The 14,187-nt window shown below is 46.6% G+C and overlaps 1 protein-coding gene across 1 annotated transcript in view; it reads right to left on the bottom strand.

Annotated features, from left to right (window-relative positions):
• The window catches only part of Ccbe1 (collagen and calcium binding EGF domains 1), a 161,495-nt gene extending 147,604 nt beyond the window's left edge, over positions 1 to 13,891 (bottom strand). Inside the window, exons 1-2 of the mRNA XM_090353013.1 lie at positions 13,690 to 13,891; positions 13,255 to 13,335 (exon numbers count right to left, since the gene is read on the bottom strand). Coding sequence (XP_090209139.1) covers positions 13,255 to 13,335; positions 13,690 to 13,823 — 215 coding nt within the window. The 5' untranslated portion in view covers positions 13,824 to 13,891. The remainder of the gene's footprint in view (positions 1 to 13,254; positions 13,336 to 13,689) is intronic.
• Positions 13,892 to 14,187: the final 296 nt, after the last annotated feature.

The raw sequence follows: 14,187 nt of genomic DNA, 5'->3' as shown, positions 1-14,187 counted from the left end.
CATAAGACAAATAAACTGTAAAAGATTTACTACCCATGCTGAAATTAAACTCTGTAATAAAAAGTTTAATAAATACAAGACAGAACTATTAAGCCCAGTGTGTGAGGATAAAAGATGTGAATGAAAGTTTATGAGAAAGCTCATGCAATATTGCTTTTATGCTCATGAGGCTCCCCCATGACACTGATTTTGTCCTTGTTAGAATAGGAGATGATGTGGGGGACACTTCAGCTGACCTCTAAACATATCTCACCCTCCTTCCCCCCCCCCACCTCCCACCATATGGGACAGCTTGAAATAGAAAGATAGGAGGGAGAACAGGGGGCTCAATATTCTGGCCGTGAGGTGTTTGGGTTCTCTGCTCCAGGGCAGCAGCCTATAGCAGAGGGAAGAACCCTGTTCTCAAAAGCATTTACTTAGGGACTAAAAGCCCCCAAACATGCCCGCTTCATTGTCTAAGTAAATAACTGGGGTAAGAGACTATCACCAAGATTCCGCTGACAGTTCCCGGATGGTATCCTGCGTGGTACTGATTAGAGACAAACCCACTCGAGTCTCCCACACTATCTTCACGGCCAAGATGCCTGACCTGATGTCCAGCAAATCCCCAGGGCTATAAACCAAGCCTGCTTCCGTTTGCTAGGCTGTCTAGGAAGCAGTGAGCCACCCTGCAGACTACAGACTGTCAGACCTAGAAGAAACTTCAAAACCTAGGAGGGAGAGAGCCTGAGGGCTTTGGGGATTCTCCCACACTCACACAGTAAGCAGTCAAGAGAAACAAAGGAGCAGAAACTAGGGGACATGTCTGTCAAGTGTCAGACCAAGATACTATCTGGTTACAACAAATCACCATTTTATGATTTATCATGGTCAGACTTGATATGCGGCCATCCTTGAGTAGCCTTGAATGTCTGGTTCCAGAACATTCTCCCTCTGCCCAGAGGATATCAATTGACCAGTGCCCATGCCCTTATAAACACTAGTCTAGTATTTGTATACAATATATACACATTCTTCATATATGTTGCATATTCTCTAGATTGCTTATGCACAATGCAACATAAATGCTACATAAATCACTCATTTCTTGAACACTGCCCTATTCCAGAAGTAACATAAAATAGGTCTGTATGTTTTTAATATAGGTGCCATTTTTGTTTGAATAGTTTAGGCCCATAGTAATGTCATACTCACAGATGTAGAAGGCCCACTATAGTTCAAATTAGTACTATAAATGCATAACCTGAACACCTCAATGTCAAGGAGAGTTTCCTTCATATATGACTGATTCCCTCATAAAGATCTCACCAATGGGTAGATGAATGAGGAAGTAGCCATTCATCTGTAAAAGGAATATCATGCTGGGAAAACATGTTCACACCACGTGAAATAGGCAAGCAGTCTTTATTGTTAAGTGAAAATAAAAATGAACTGCAGCATGGACCCATTTCTGTGCGCCCAGTCTGTGATAGCTAAGAGTATCTGCCCTAATTTGCACAGAAAATACCAGAGAAAATGCACTTGCACCACTTGAAAGTCATCATCCTAGAGGGCTGAGATTTCAGAGGCATCCTTATTCTAGAAAGTCATGGGGTGGGGTCAAAGGGAAAGAGGTAAATGAACAAAAAGTAGAGGGAGAAAATGGAGCCAAGACTGCACTGTATATCCTACAAAATTTAAAAAAAAAAAAAGACTGAAGGAAGGGATGCGGAAGGAGGGATGAGTGAGAATGTTGGAAGAGTGACACTGATCGAGATATAATGTACAAGCCAGGAGCTGGTGGCTCACGCCTGGAATTCTAGCTATTTAGGAGGCTGAGATCTAGGATCGTGGTTCAAACCCAGTCCAGGCACTAAAGTCTGTGAGATTCTTCTCTCCAATTAACCACCAGAAGACCAGAAGTGGCACTGTGGCTCAAGTGGTAGAGTGCTAGCCTTGAGATGAAATGCTCAGGAACAGCACCCAGGCCCCACAACCCACAAAAAAAGATATATTGTACAGTATTCATAAACTGCTTCATTAAATGGTAACTCCTTTGTATAACTACTTAAACATGCTAACAGTAAAAAACATTTTAAGATAGTTGTATTAGTTTTCTTTGTCATAACAAATCCCTACTGAGTTCAAAGCAAACAAATATAGATTCATAAGTGCTTAAGATTAAAGAAAAAAGGTCTAGCATCGTGCCATACACAGTCCCAGCGAATCAGGAAGCTGAGGTGGAAGCATTGCTTGAGCCTGGGACACACAGTGAGAAGCGCTCTTCTTGGGGGAGCATCAGGAGGGACTGATGGAAGGGGAGTGAGTCGAGGGCTTACAGACAGGCCAAGGCCTCACCTGTTCCTTCATGTAGGATCTCAGGGCAGCTGCTTGACCACCAGAGCCCCAGCCCAGCACCATTTTTTTTCCATTGGTCTCAATGTAGCCTCCACCTAGTATATTTATGTTCCGAGATCTGAATATATTTCCCTAATGCTGAGGTCTCTAAGAAAGGAGTTTAAAAGCCTCAGGGCTGGTAAGGAGCCAAATGCATTGTTAGGGATCCATTTGTTTCCCTTTGGATCCCTGCAGGTACAAATGAATAACTTTTGGTTTAAGTATCCATTCCAGTGACATTCCGTCATACCACGTATACTGTCAAACTCTGAAACTGCATTGAAAATCTAGAAGTCACTTACATATCAGTTCATGCTTCACCAGCCTCAAATTCAAAGAAATACTCTATTAAGGACCTTATATTCTATCATAACCAAAATGCCTTTATTTCTTGATTTATAATGATTTTCATTTATATGATTTAGTAAGGAAAATCACTGGTACAACACTCAAAAAAGATGTGATTTTACACATGCAACTATCTACCACGTATACACATATAATTGAGTCAAAGCCATGTGGTTCAGGGCTTGCATGAGGATAGTCCAGTCAAGTCACAGAAAGCATAGCTTCATAGTGCATGGTGTTAACCCCAGCTCATAGAAAGCATTGTGCTTGCTGAAGGGGGTGGAAGGTGATTTCTGTTATCAGAAAGGGGACTGCAAAGCTGCATGGGTGTGGGAAGGCTCTGGGCTAGCACATAGATGGCTCATTCTACATGGAAAAAACTGCGCTTATGTTTGATGCTCACAAAGAAAGAATAACACAGCTTGACACTGAAGAGCTTTCATTTACAATATGCTGAGCCATGTTTAGATCTTGGGAAGGTTCATACAGTGCAGCAACAAAGCAAAAAAAATGGTTTTAATGTACCAAGGGTCACTAAGTAGCTCCAGATACCAAACTGAGTGCATGATATAAAATGAGAAGTGATGGGATTAACAGCAAGAGATTTGGAGAACTGAAGCTGCAGCTCATGGAGAATGCTCTATTTACACTGCACGGCTTCGGACTGTCCCCAAATGTTCCCTCGCTGAGCAGAATGGAGATGCCAGGAGAAACAGAGTGGGATCTAACAGTGAGCAAGAAATACCAGCCTGCCAATGGCTCTGGGCTCATTAACCTAAAATCGCCACTAAGGGTCTTAGACACTGCCATTGCTGGAGATGTGAAATCTACCAGACCTCGTAACCATAAACACAGAGCACTCTTGAGCCAGTGACGAGCACCATTGTTGCTACAGACTGAAATTCTGTAAAGAGCTTTAAAACGTCCCAGGACCAGTACCTATCTCCAGAGTGTCTGATGTGGCTGTTCTGGGGGTGCTGTCTGAAATCAAGGAGTCTTCGGGGATCCTCAGATACAGTTAGGCTGAGAATCACTGCTGTTGGTTTGCAGCTAGGAAGCAAAGCAGCCAGATGAGAGGCAGAGATCAAGAATGATGCAATGATTAAGAGCGCAACTTCAGAATTTATACGTGTTCAAATGCAAATTCTCATTCAGTGACTCAGGGCTGAGTGCTCACCCTCTGCAGCTCCAGTAATGATGTCTCGCCCTGCGTGGTGGAGATATAGCTTCTGACATCTGTCACCATTCTGGAAAGAAGTTCTGGGAGAAAGGATAGCTATGCATGGTTTATGCCATTTTAGGTAATGATTCACTCCTCTTTCTTCTCAGTTATGGTAAATGAATTTTACAGACAACACGGCATCCCTGGGCTAGACAGTTTTACTTGGGGAGACTAAAGACTGTATAGTGAGACATCACTCAGTGTGACGGGGGTGGGGTGAGCGAGCAATTGAAATACTTTGGTAACCTCTCCAACTTTATTTCCTGTTAATAGTATTGACATTTCTGTTTCCAGAAGTCGTCCTTGTTCTCAATACATGTTTTTAATTGTAGATGGCAAGACAGCAAAGATCAATAAAGATCCAGACTTTTAAAGAAGGCCCAGAGCTGCCAGGAAGCCCTTTACTCTAGAGACTGAGGCAAGAGGATCCCAAATTTGAGGCCAGTTTGGTCTACAAAGTGGAATCCAAGAAACAGAGGTTGAGAGGGGGGGAAAAGGGAGGGGGAAGGGAAGATAGAGGGGAGAAAACAGAGGGAAAGGGGCAAGAGGGGAAGGGAGGAGAGGGCACAGGAGAGAGGACAGGAGGGGAGAGGAGGGGAGGGAAGGAGACAGAAGGGGACAGGAAAGAGAGAGGAGAGGAGGCGAAGAGAGGAACCAACAGTTAAAAGAACACAGGCTCGTGGGAGAAAGAGAGGGACACTATACAGAAAGAAAGGTAATCTTTACCTAACCTTTGTAACTATAACTCCTTTGTACATCACCTTTATAATAACAATTTTTTAAATTTTTTTAAAAGAACACAGGCTATGGAGTCAGATCTCTCAGCCATTCACTATGCACGTATCCTTGACATGTCCCTGGCCACTAGGTGAACACTTGTGTAAATGCATGCACAGGTACAATCTGACACAGTGAGCCCGCGTGCACAGGCCAATCTGAGGGCTCAGCCAAGAATATAAGACACTTGATACTGTTCAACGAAAGCTTCCTTGAGATTTGCTTTGGTATTCAAAGCACTCTGTCCTATCCTTTTCTTCTTCTAGTTGTCCTCCACCTTGTAGCAGTACCACATTGCTCAACAGCATTTCTCCATGACCCACTCAATCAATGAGGCCAAAACGTGCAACTCACCCACAGCTCACAAATAACATGATAGCTTAGGATAACTGAGTCTCTGAAGGGGCTTGAACCTGGGGCAGCTGCTTGAACCCCCTCTGCAATCTTCATGGATTCTTCTCTGCTAGACAAATTTTCAACACAAAGTCTCTGAACCATTGTTCTGTGAGAAAATCCAGTGCAAAGTCTGGATCTGTTAGCATGAGTTATCCCAAATGAAATAAAGTAGAGAGAGGTAAGGGTTGTTGGCGATGACACAGTGTGATCTCTGTGTTGGCTCTTAGATTTCTTGCGGGATCGAGTGCTAGACACATGCAAGAGATTACAAAAATTGTGTTTGTAAACCCATCAGCCTTTACCAGTTTAGTCTGCCTTCATCTCAACCTCTGATAGAGGTTAACACAGGCCTACCACCAACACCAGATGGCTCTGCGTGGGTGGGACAGAAACATCTTCCTTACCATATCACTGCTACAGGATATGTGCTCTTCCCCCACCAAATTTTTGTACTGTTTTCCTTCTTCATTCTACTCCATAGCATTCTCTTACTTTCCTAATGCATCACATTATTAATTCTATCTTCTTTTCTCCTTCTTTGCTAAATACCATTGTCAGACTTATCTCTCTCTTTCTCTCTCCTTAGAATCTCTTCTAAATAACTCTCTACCCCACTCCTCCTCCACCCTTTCATCAGAAATCAGTACTATTTCGGAGTGTCCAGTCAGCTGATGGTGTAAAATAGCTGACATTTTTTTAAGGGAGGAAAATTAAATTCATCCAGGCACTGGTAGCTTCACACCAATAATCTTAGGTCTTCAGGAGGCTGAGATCTGAAGATCATGATTCAAGCTAGCCCAGACACAAAAAGTATGTGAGACTCTTCATTCTAACTAATCAGTAAAAAACTGGGAATAGAACTGTGGCTCACGTGGTAGAATGCCAGCCCAGAGTGAAAAACCTCTGAGACAATGCCTAGTTCAAACCCCAGAAAAGGTACACACACACACACACACACACACACACACACACATACACACTTGCACATGCCTCTCATACATACGGATCACACTTCAAAGCCTGAAAGCTGATCCAGCACTCAGTAAAGAGGAGATATGTTAACATTTTAACCCCAACCTTGCCCTTAATAGGAGTTTCAGAATAAAAAGAGAAACTGTGGGCCGGGAGTTTGGCCTAGTGGTACAGTGCTTGCCTAGCATGCACAAGGACCTAGGTTTGATTCCTCAGTACCACACACATAGAAAAAAGCCGGAAGTGGTGCTGTGGCTCAAGGGGGAGAGCTCTAGACTTGAGGAAGCCCAGAACAGTGCTCAAGCCCTGAGTTCAAGCCCCAGATGTTGGAGTGACTTACCATCGCTGGGGGACACTGGAGGCTGGTCCTGGCGCCAGGGAAAGGGATGAGGCTGTTACCCCTACCAGGACAATTCTGACTCTGCCATCACCACCTCACAGGTCACGCGGCAGGAAATGGACCTTGTCTCAGTCACTTTCACATTCCAGTAATTCTTAGAAACAGGAAATTAGTGGTACATGCCAAGTCTTACTAGTGACTGCAGAAAAGGAAAAACAAATGAGCCTGGGTTTTCCTATCCCTGCCAAGCTTGGTAGTTTGTCTCTCTGAAAAGATACAGGTGGCCAGGAAATTTCAAGATCACGGTTCTCCAAATGGGGCTGTGGTCAGATGTATACCAAAAGTGATCATCTTGAAAATGTCCTTTTGGCCCAGTGCTGGTGGCTCATGCTTGTAATCCTAACTACTCAGGAGGCTGGCAGCTCAGCATGGTGGTCTGAAATCAGTCTGGGTGCAAAAAAAGCTATGAAATTCTTAGCTCCAATTAGCCAGCAAAAAGCCCAAAGTAGAGCCATGGCTTAGCTGGTAGAGCAGCAGCCTTGAGCAAAAAGCAAATACTGAGAGAGAAAGAGAAAGACAGATACAGAGACAGAGAGAGAAAGGACAGAGAAAAAGAGAAGGGGGCAGGAGAGAGACCCAATACTGGCTCGCATGTGTGCATGTGCACACACACAAATAAAATATCTTTTTATAAAAGAGAAATTTAACTGAAATGCATAAATATCCTGACAGTGACTTGTGTTATTTAATCTGCTCCATTCCTATGCACTTACCTGTACAGAACCAGGCGTGGCACATGGAATGCAACCCAACAGATAGTTGCTGGGTAAGACTTTCAATTGGCAAATTGACCCGGCTTGGCAGAAAAGTGGAGCTGCTGATGTTCCACTTGTTTACTTTTTCATCCCCCAAATAAAAACAATAAACCAGCACAGAATGAGATCTTTGTTCTGTAGATATGCCTGCAAACCCTCCAACTCCCATAAGCAGACGGGGTCCTGCTGAGCGAAGTGCCAGCAGAACAGGGGGAATCTGGACGGGGCACGGCTGACATGGAAACAGATTGAGCAGCAAAGCTGCGAACACAGAACATGGAGAATAAAGAAAGCCCCTTGGTTTTCTTCCGGTAGCACTATCCCCAGCTTCACTGAGATGAAGATAAGTTGATCACTGGAAGTCAGACATCAACCATTTCAATAGTAAGAGTAGCCCTGGATCCAGTCTCTAAGGACAAACCAGAAGTGCAGCCTTTTGTGGCTAGGGAGTTCCATTGTAAGATGTCTCCCATTCTTCTGTGGTTTCTTTGAGGTGAGAAAGCATGAAAGGTGCTATAGAACCTCACCTCCGCCCTCCCTGCTCTCTACCACCTGTTTTTGTGGGAGGGGGGAGAGGGGACCCTAGCAACACTGCTTTCCTGCTCTTTGAGGCCATGTTGCCTGTGCACCGTGTGCAGCTATGCACACATCCTTCTCAGGTGTCTCTTCAGTTCACAGATTCAGGAAGTTGGATGATAGCTGCTGGAATCCAGCCCCTAGAACAACTGGCATTTATAGTTAAGGAGGTCTAGCTGGAGGTGAAAACAATGGTATCTTGTCAGAAGGACAGTTCAGCTCTAGTTCTACAAGTCTTCCTATTTAGCATGATTTAGCATGCCTTGCCTGTAATTTCACGGGAGGCTGAGATAGGAAGTCCACGGATTCAAAGCAACCTGAGCTATATAGGAAGAGCTTATCTAAACATACCACATATTCTCTCTTTCTGTCTCTCTGCCACTCACTTATTCACACACAGACACACACAGACACACACACACACACACAGACACACACACACACACACACACACACACACACAGCCTTCCTATCTCTTTGATTTTTGCCAGTCCTAGGCTTGAACTCAGGGCCTGAGCACTGTCCTTGGGATTTCTCAAGGCTAGAGCTTTACCACTTGAGCCACAGCACCACTTATGGCTCTTTCTATGTGTATGGTACCATAAAATCAAACCCAGGTCTTTGTGCGTGCTAGGCGAGCACTCTATCACTAAGTCAAACTCCAAACCCCCATCTCTCAGTTTTTAAGGTTGCATCCCTGGGTAGCCACAGGAGTCCTAGGATTTAAGTCAATTTCAGTATTGTTTCACCTTAACATGAACAATCTGTTGGCTCAGTCATTCAACAAGTGTATGTAGAATAACCACTCCATCCAGGCATGGGCTTGGCTTCTAAGAACATGGGCGTGGCTCACACAGCTGTTTTCCAAGCCCATCCTCAACTATGGTGCAGAGGAGCAAAAATAGAGATTGAGTATTTTATTTCTTGTCTTGTTTCTGCCATCCTTCGTGGCCCTGGGCAAAGGCAAACCTCTGGTCCACTGTAAAACCAGGTAGCTTCAAGTACTAACAGGCTCTACAGATCCTTAGGGGGTCAGGGAGAGGACAAGAAGTAGAAACCATCTTTGCCATTTTCCCATATGCTGACTTTCCTGGCTGTCCTATACTTGACCAGTGGACAAACATCCTTGGTCTTTTGGCCTGTGATCTAGATTTGTTCTTCTCAAAATATCTAGTATGGGGGCCTGTCATAGCAACTACTTCAGAGATGAGAGACTGGGAAGACTCAGATCAAGAACAGCCTTACGGGGGCGGGGGGGGGGGGAGTTTGTGAGACCCACATCTCAACAAATAAACTGGGTGTGGTGGTTCATACTTGAGACCTCAGCTATGTGGAAAACATAGGTAGGTGGGTGTGATCCAGGTTGGCCCCCAGCAAAAACTCAAGACTTCATCTTAAAAAAATAGCTGAAACCGGGTGCTGGTGGCTCACGCTTGTAATCCTAACTACTGAGTGGGCTGAGATCTGAGGACCGAAGTTCAAAGCCACCCCAGGCAGGAAAGACCATGAGACTCTTATCTCCAATGTAATCACCAGAAATCTGAAAATGGAGCTGTGGCTCAAAGTAGTATAGTGCTAGCCTTAAGCAAAAAGAGTTGAGGACAGCACCCAGGCCCCTGAGTTTGAACACCATCATCAACAAAAATAAGGCTGGAGTATGGCTCAAGTGATAGAGTACCTGCCTAGCAAACACATGGCTCTAAATTCAAACCCCACAATATTCCCCCCATGTATACATATATATGGTATACCTGCTGTATAATTCACAAAGATCACCAAGTGTTCTCTGAGCACCTACTATGCGCTCTCTTGCACCCTCCCTAATGTGACAACAGCAGCCCTATAGCTTCTGAATTCATATGCTTAGTTTACAAAGGAGAAAAGGAAAGCTAAAGATTCAGAAGTTGTTCAAGAACCCACACCTATGTACTCCTGGAGCTGGGATGCAAAGCAGACCAATGAATGAGGGACTGTGCCCTCCGTGGGAACCGGCTGCTGAACAGCACAAACAGCATTCACTACACCCTCCCTGTCTCTGCATCCTTAGCACCAATAGGTACTGTGAACCCAGTGGTGCTTCCCTAATTAAGTGACCAGCACTCTACAAATTCTACGTAAACACATCTGCAGAAACACCACGTCCAGGTCCATGTGATCGTGGAATCTGGCAGCGCTCTGGCTCTCTCAGAAGCAGAGTGGGGGTTTCTGCAGCCCCATGCTACTTTTCCCATGGGAACCAGAGCAAGTCTCAGCATGAAGACTTTCTAGTGAGACACCAGACTGGACACACACGTGACTGAGGACTGGGTGGGGCAAGGCCCTTGACCTGCACTTGGAGGTCAATGAATCCATGGCAAACTCATAGGTGTTTTCTAAAGTGTATTAGCTAGGCATGCTGTGTTTAAAAAAAAAATTCCCCATTCTTCTATTGTTTCAGAAGTCCAGATAGCAATTTCCAGTTGTTTAGCTCTTCCTTCTCAGTAACACAGTGAGAATGACAGGACTTCAATGCTGGGTGACAGCCACTGTGTATTCCAAACTAAGTCTTTGGTGGGTTTATGGATATATCTTAGTTGTTTTATAGTCAAACATCCTCTAAGTGTATTTGAAGTTCTTAGTAAATACTCAGATCCTTGATTAAGAAATAAAAAGGGTGTTTATCAGACAGTCTTGCTCAAAAACTACATTTCCTTTACACTGAACCATATTCTCTTTTCTTTGTAAAGAAAGCTTTTTACCATGTCTTTTTATTGGTATAAACCCCAATAAAATATAAACACACACTGTTCAAACCACATGGCTTTCTAAAATTAGGAAAATCAACTTGTAGAAAAGTTTCATAGTCACAGGCGAGTAACACCAAAGCAACTTTATAATATTTTATATGCTTACTTGAGCTGTAATGAATTCATATTTAAGATATCAGAGGCTGATTCTGATTTATCTGAACTACTGGCAAGAGTATGTCCTATTTAGGAATATGATGCTAAACATATATTGGCTTTAATTTGAGAAGCTGTCAATGGTATTCAAGTAAAAAAAAACGTTTATTCAATCTGGGGCATGTAACATAATGCATATTGGAAGAATGTCTACAGAGACATGAAACTTAAACGGAAAGAAAATTCTACAAAAAGGAAAGCTAGAGAGATATGAACCATTTATATACTTATATATAATTGGATAATTAACATAAGGTTGATTGTCCAAGAGAGACCCCAAAGGGCAATAGAAATTCCAAAGAACCTCAACAAACATACTACATGTTAGTGTTTATTATCAAACTCTGAAATTTTTAAGTAGATAGATAATGGTTTAAGGTTGGCCCAGGACAAAAGCACAAGATTCTTTCCAGGAAAAAAAAAATACCTAGAAAGTATTGCTATTTCAAGGGACTAGGGCTAGGGACCATTACTATTTTTGCTGGTTTTGCTCTGGTGTGAAGATTGAATTTAGTGCCTTGTGCTCTCATTTAACTTTTTTTTTTTTTTTGCCAGTCCTGAGTTTGAGCTCAGAGTCTGAGCACTGTCCTTGGACTTTCTCAAGGCTAGAGCTCTACCACTTGAGCCTCAGCACCACTTCTGGCTTTTTTCTATATATGTGGTACCCAGGAATTGAACCCAGGTCTACGTGCATGCTAGGCAAGCACTCTACCACTAGGCCAAATTCCTGGACCCTCATTTAACTTTTTCACTTAAGACTGGTGCTCTACCAGGTGAGCCACACCTCCAACTTCTGCTTTTTTTATTTGTTGTTGGTTATCTGGTGATAAGAGTCTCATAGATTTGTCTTTATGGGCTGGCTTCAAATCTCTACCCTTAGATCTGTCACCTGAGTAGCTAGGATTACGAGTATGAGCAACTGGCACCCATCTGGCCATCCATTACAATTTCCTCAAACTGAAAACACTCCCTGGCATTTTGCAAACTCGAGTTCTTGACTATTTTCCTCAATATAAAATATCTTTGGGTGGCTGTTTAGTGAAGACACACGCTAAGATGCTGCTAATGTTGCTGGGTAGGATTGGATAAGAGAAACCCCACATTGCTTTAAGCAATCTGAGAACGTTGGCAGTAACCTAACAAGCAGAATCATCCAGCACCTCTAGTTTCTGAAAGCTTGACATTTGTTCTGTAACTGGCACTGATTTATGGGACACCTGACCTTTAGGGACTTGATAAACGAACACACCAACTCAGGGACAGTTTCCATGTTAAATTAAAGGCTTCCTACCACACTGATAGGAAAACAACATGGCCTAAGAAATAATGTGGCCATGTAAATGAAACGTGGTGCTGAAAGCAGGAAAAGACCCTGCTAGCCAGGAGACCATGCTCACCCGCACGCTGTGACCCTCTAAAAAAAATCCTTCCACATCCCTCCATCCTCAGCTACTAACTACTGGTACTTCCAGTACCGCTGTACGAACACAAATGAGGCTTGATATTAGATCACGTTGTCCAAGAAGTGACCAAGTAACAAAGTACTGGGATGTCAAAGCATGAGAAGATGCAGCCTAGCTGATGACACTGAGGAAGCTGGAAAGCAACCTGCCCTGCAAATTACACCTGACCCTTGGAGGCCAGCCCAGAGCATTCATTGGCCACGGCTCCATGAATATTCAGATCCCTTTCTAGACAGTGGTGTTCCTTAGGTCGTGCCTAGCAGTTCCACCCCGGTATTTGAACCCCCCCCCCCCCCCGGCGGGGCTGTGGTGCTATTTGCTTGCGTGCTACCTTGAAAATTCAGACAAGCAATAAAGGTTTGGGGATGAAGGGAGCATGCCCCCTCTCTCCAGAGACCGACACTGAAACAGAAGCCCAGGATCGACCCCAAACTGGAGCTCCCTCCTGGATGGAGAGGAACTGCCCCAGGATGGCTGGAACCATGAGACTCCTGACTCTGAACCCGCTTAGTTATAATAAGCACCCAGATGACCGAGTGTACAGCATCTAGATACACCCGCGACCTTTATTTCCAGGGAGACGACGCCTGTGCGGGAACGTTCACAATCTTAAGCTTAGATTTCCTTCAACACAAGCACAGCATCCAGCCACAAGCCTCCCCCAGCCCTCTGGCCGGGCCCATGGCCCTGAGACGTTCTGTCCTAACCCAAGGTCGAAAGGCAAGCCGGTGCCAAGTTGTTTCCTTGTGGTTGACATTGTCCAAAACAAAACTCAAGCGCAAATGCAAGCATCCATCTTCCCGGTGGCCCGCCGTTTACCACGCCTGTCCAGCCCACTCTGCTCCACGCACTTGGAGCAATCTCCCCCACGCCAGTACCCCCGGGGGGGGCGCAAACATTCGTGGGTCCACAGACACACAATGGTTCTCACCGGGGATGGAACCCCGCCTTCCCCCAACCAGCGCGGGGTCCCAGAGCGCGCGCCCCGCTGCCGCCCCCACCCGTGCCCCCTCTCGCGCCCCCTTACCTGAAGCACGTGGTGAGTTCCCCCGTGGACTTCAGACACGGGTATTTGGTGGTGGCGATCTTGTTTTCGGAGCAGATTTCCCTAGGAGGGAGAGAAAAGTTGAAGCGGGACGTGGTGGGCTGTCGGCGGGAGGGCGGAGGAAGACGGTGTGCGCGCCGGGATCGCGCGTGGATTCCGGGCACTTCGACCCCACGGATTCGGAGGATCGAAGCCAGAACGATCCGGGCAGGGGAAAGGCTAAGGAAGCCGGGCGCAGGGGCGCGACCGGCCCAGGGCACTGAGGGCAGCACCCGACCCACGCCCAGGGCACCGCAGGGTGGACCGCCCGGTCCGTGGCGGGAGGACCCGGGACGCGCAGATGGCAGCGGCGCGCAGATCCCGGCGGGGGACCCCTGCACCCCGGCGCCCCCCGAGCCGCGGCCGCTCAGCCCTTACCTGTCGCCGTCCTCAGACTCCTCTCGGTAGGTCAAAGTGTGTCCGAGCGCCAGGAGCAGCAGCAGCGGCCCCAGACTCCTGCCCAGCTGGCCCCCGGCCGCTCGTCCCCGGCTCGGAGGAGGCGGCGGCACCATCGGGGAAGCTCCCGGCTTCTGCCCTGCGTCCGAGCTCGCAGCTGGCCCTGCGCGCGGCTCCTCGGCGGCGGCCGCGGCCGAGCGCGCGCTCCCCGGCAGGGGGCGCCGGAGCGCGGGGCGTGCGCACCACCTGCGCGGGGCGCGGGGCGCGGACCCAGGTGAGGGGGCCCGCGGGCCGCACCGGGGCCGTCGACGGCGTGGGCCGGGGCGGCGATGCCGGGCCCTCCGCGGCGTCCGGGCTCCGCGTTCGCGCCGCCCTGGCTGGGCTGGGGCCGCGCCTTCCCCTCGTCCCGGGAGCGCAGCGCCTGCGGGCGGCGGTTCGTACTTTGCACCCGGGTCCCGCGCCCTGCACGCTGGAGGAGGA

This window comes from Megascapheus bottae, chromosome 19 (genome assembly GCF_031878675.1).
Source record: "Megascapheus bottae isolate mThoBot1 chromosome 19, mThoBot2.hap1, whole genome shotgun sequence".
Taxonomy (NCBI): domain Eukaryota; kingdom Metazoa; phylum Chordata; class Mammalia; order Rodentia; family Geomyidae; genus Megascapheus; species Megascapheus bottae.
This window is presented reverse-complemented; position numbering and strand designations above follow the sequence as displayed.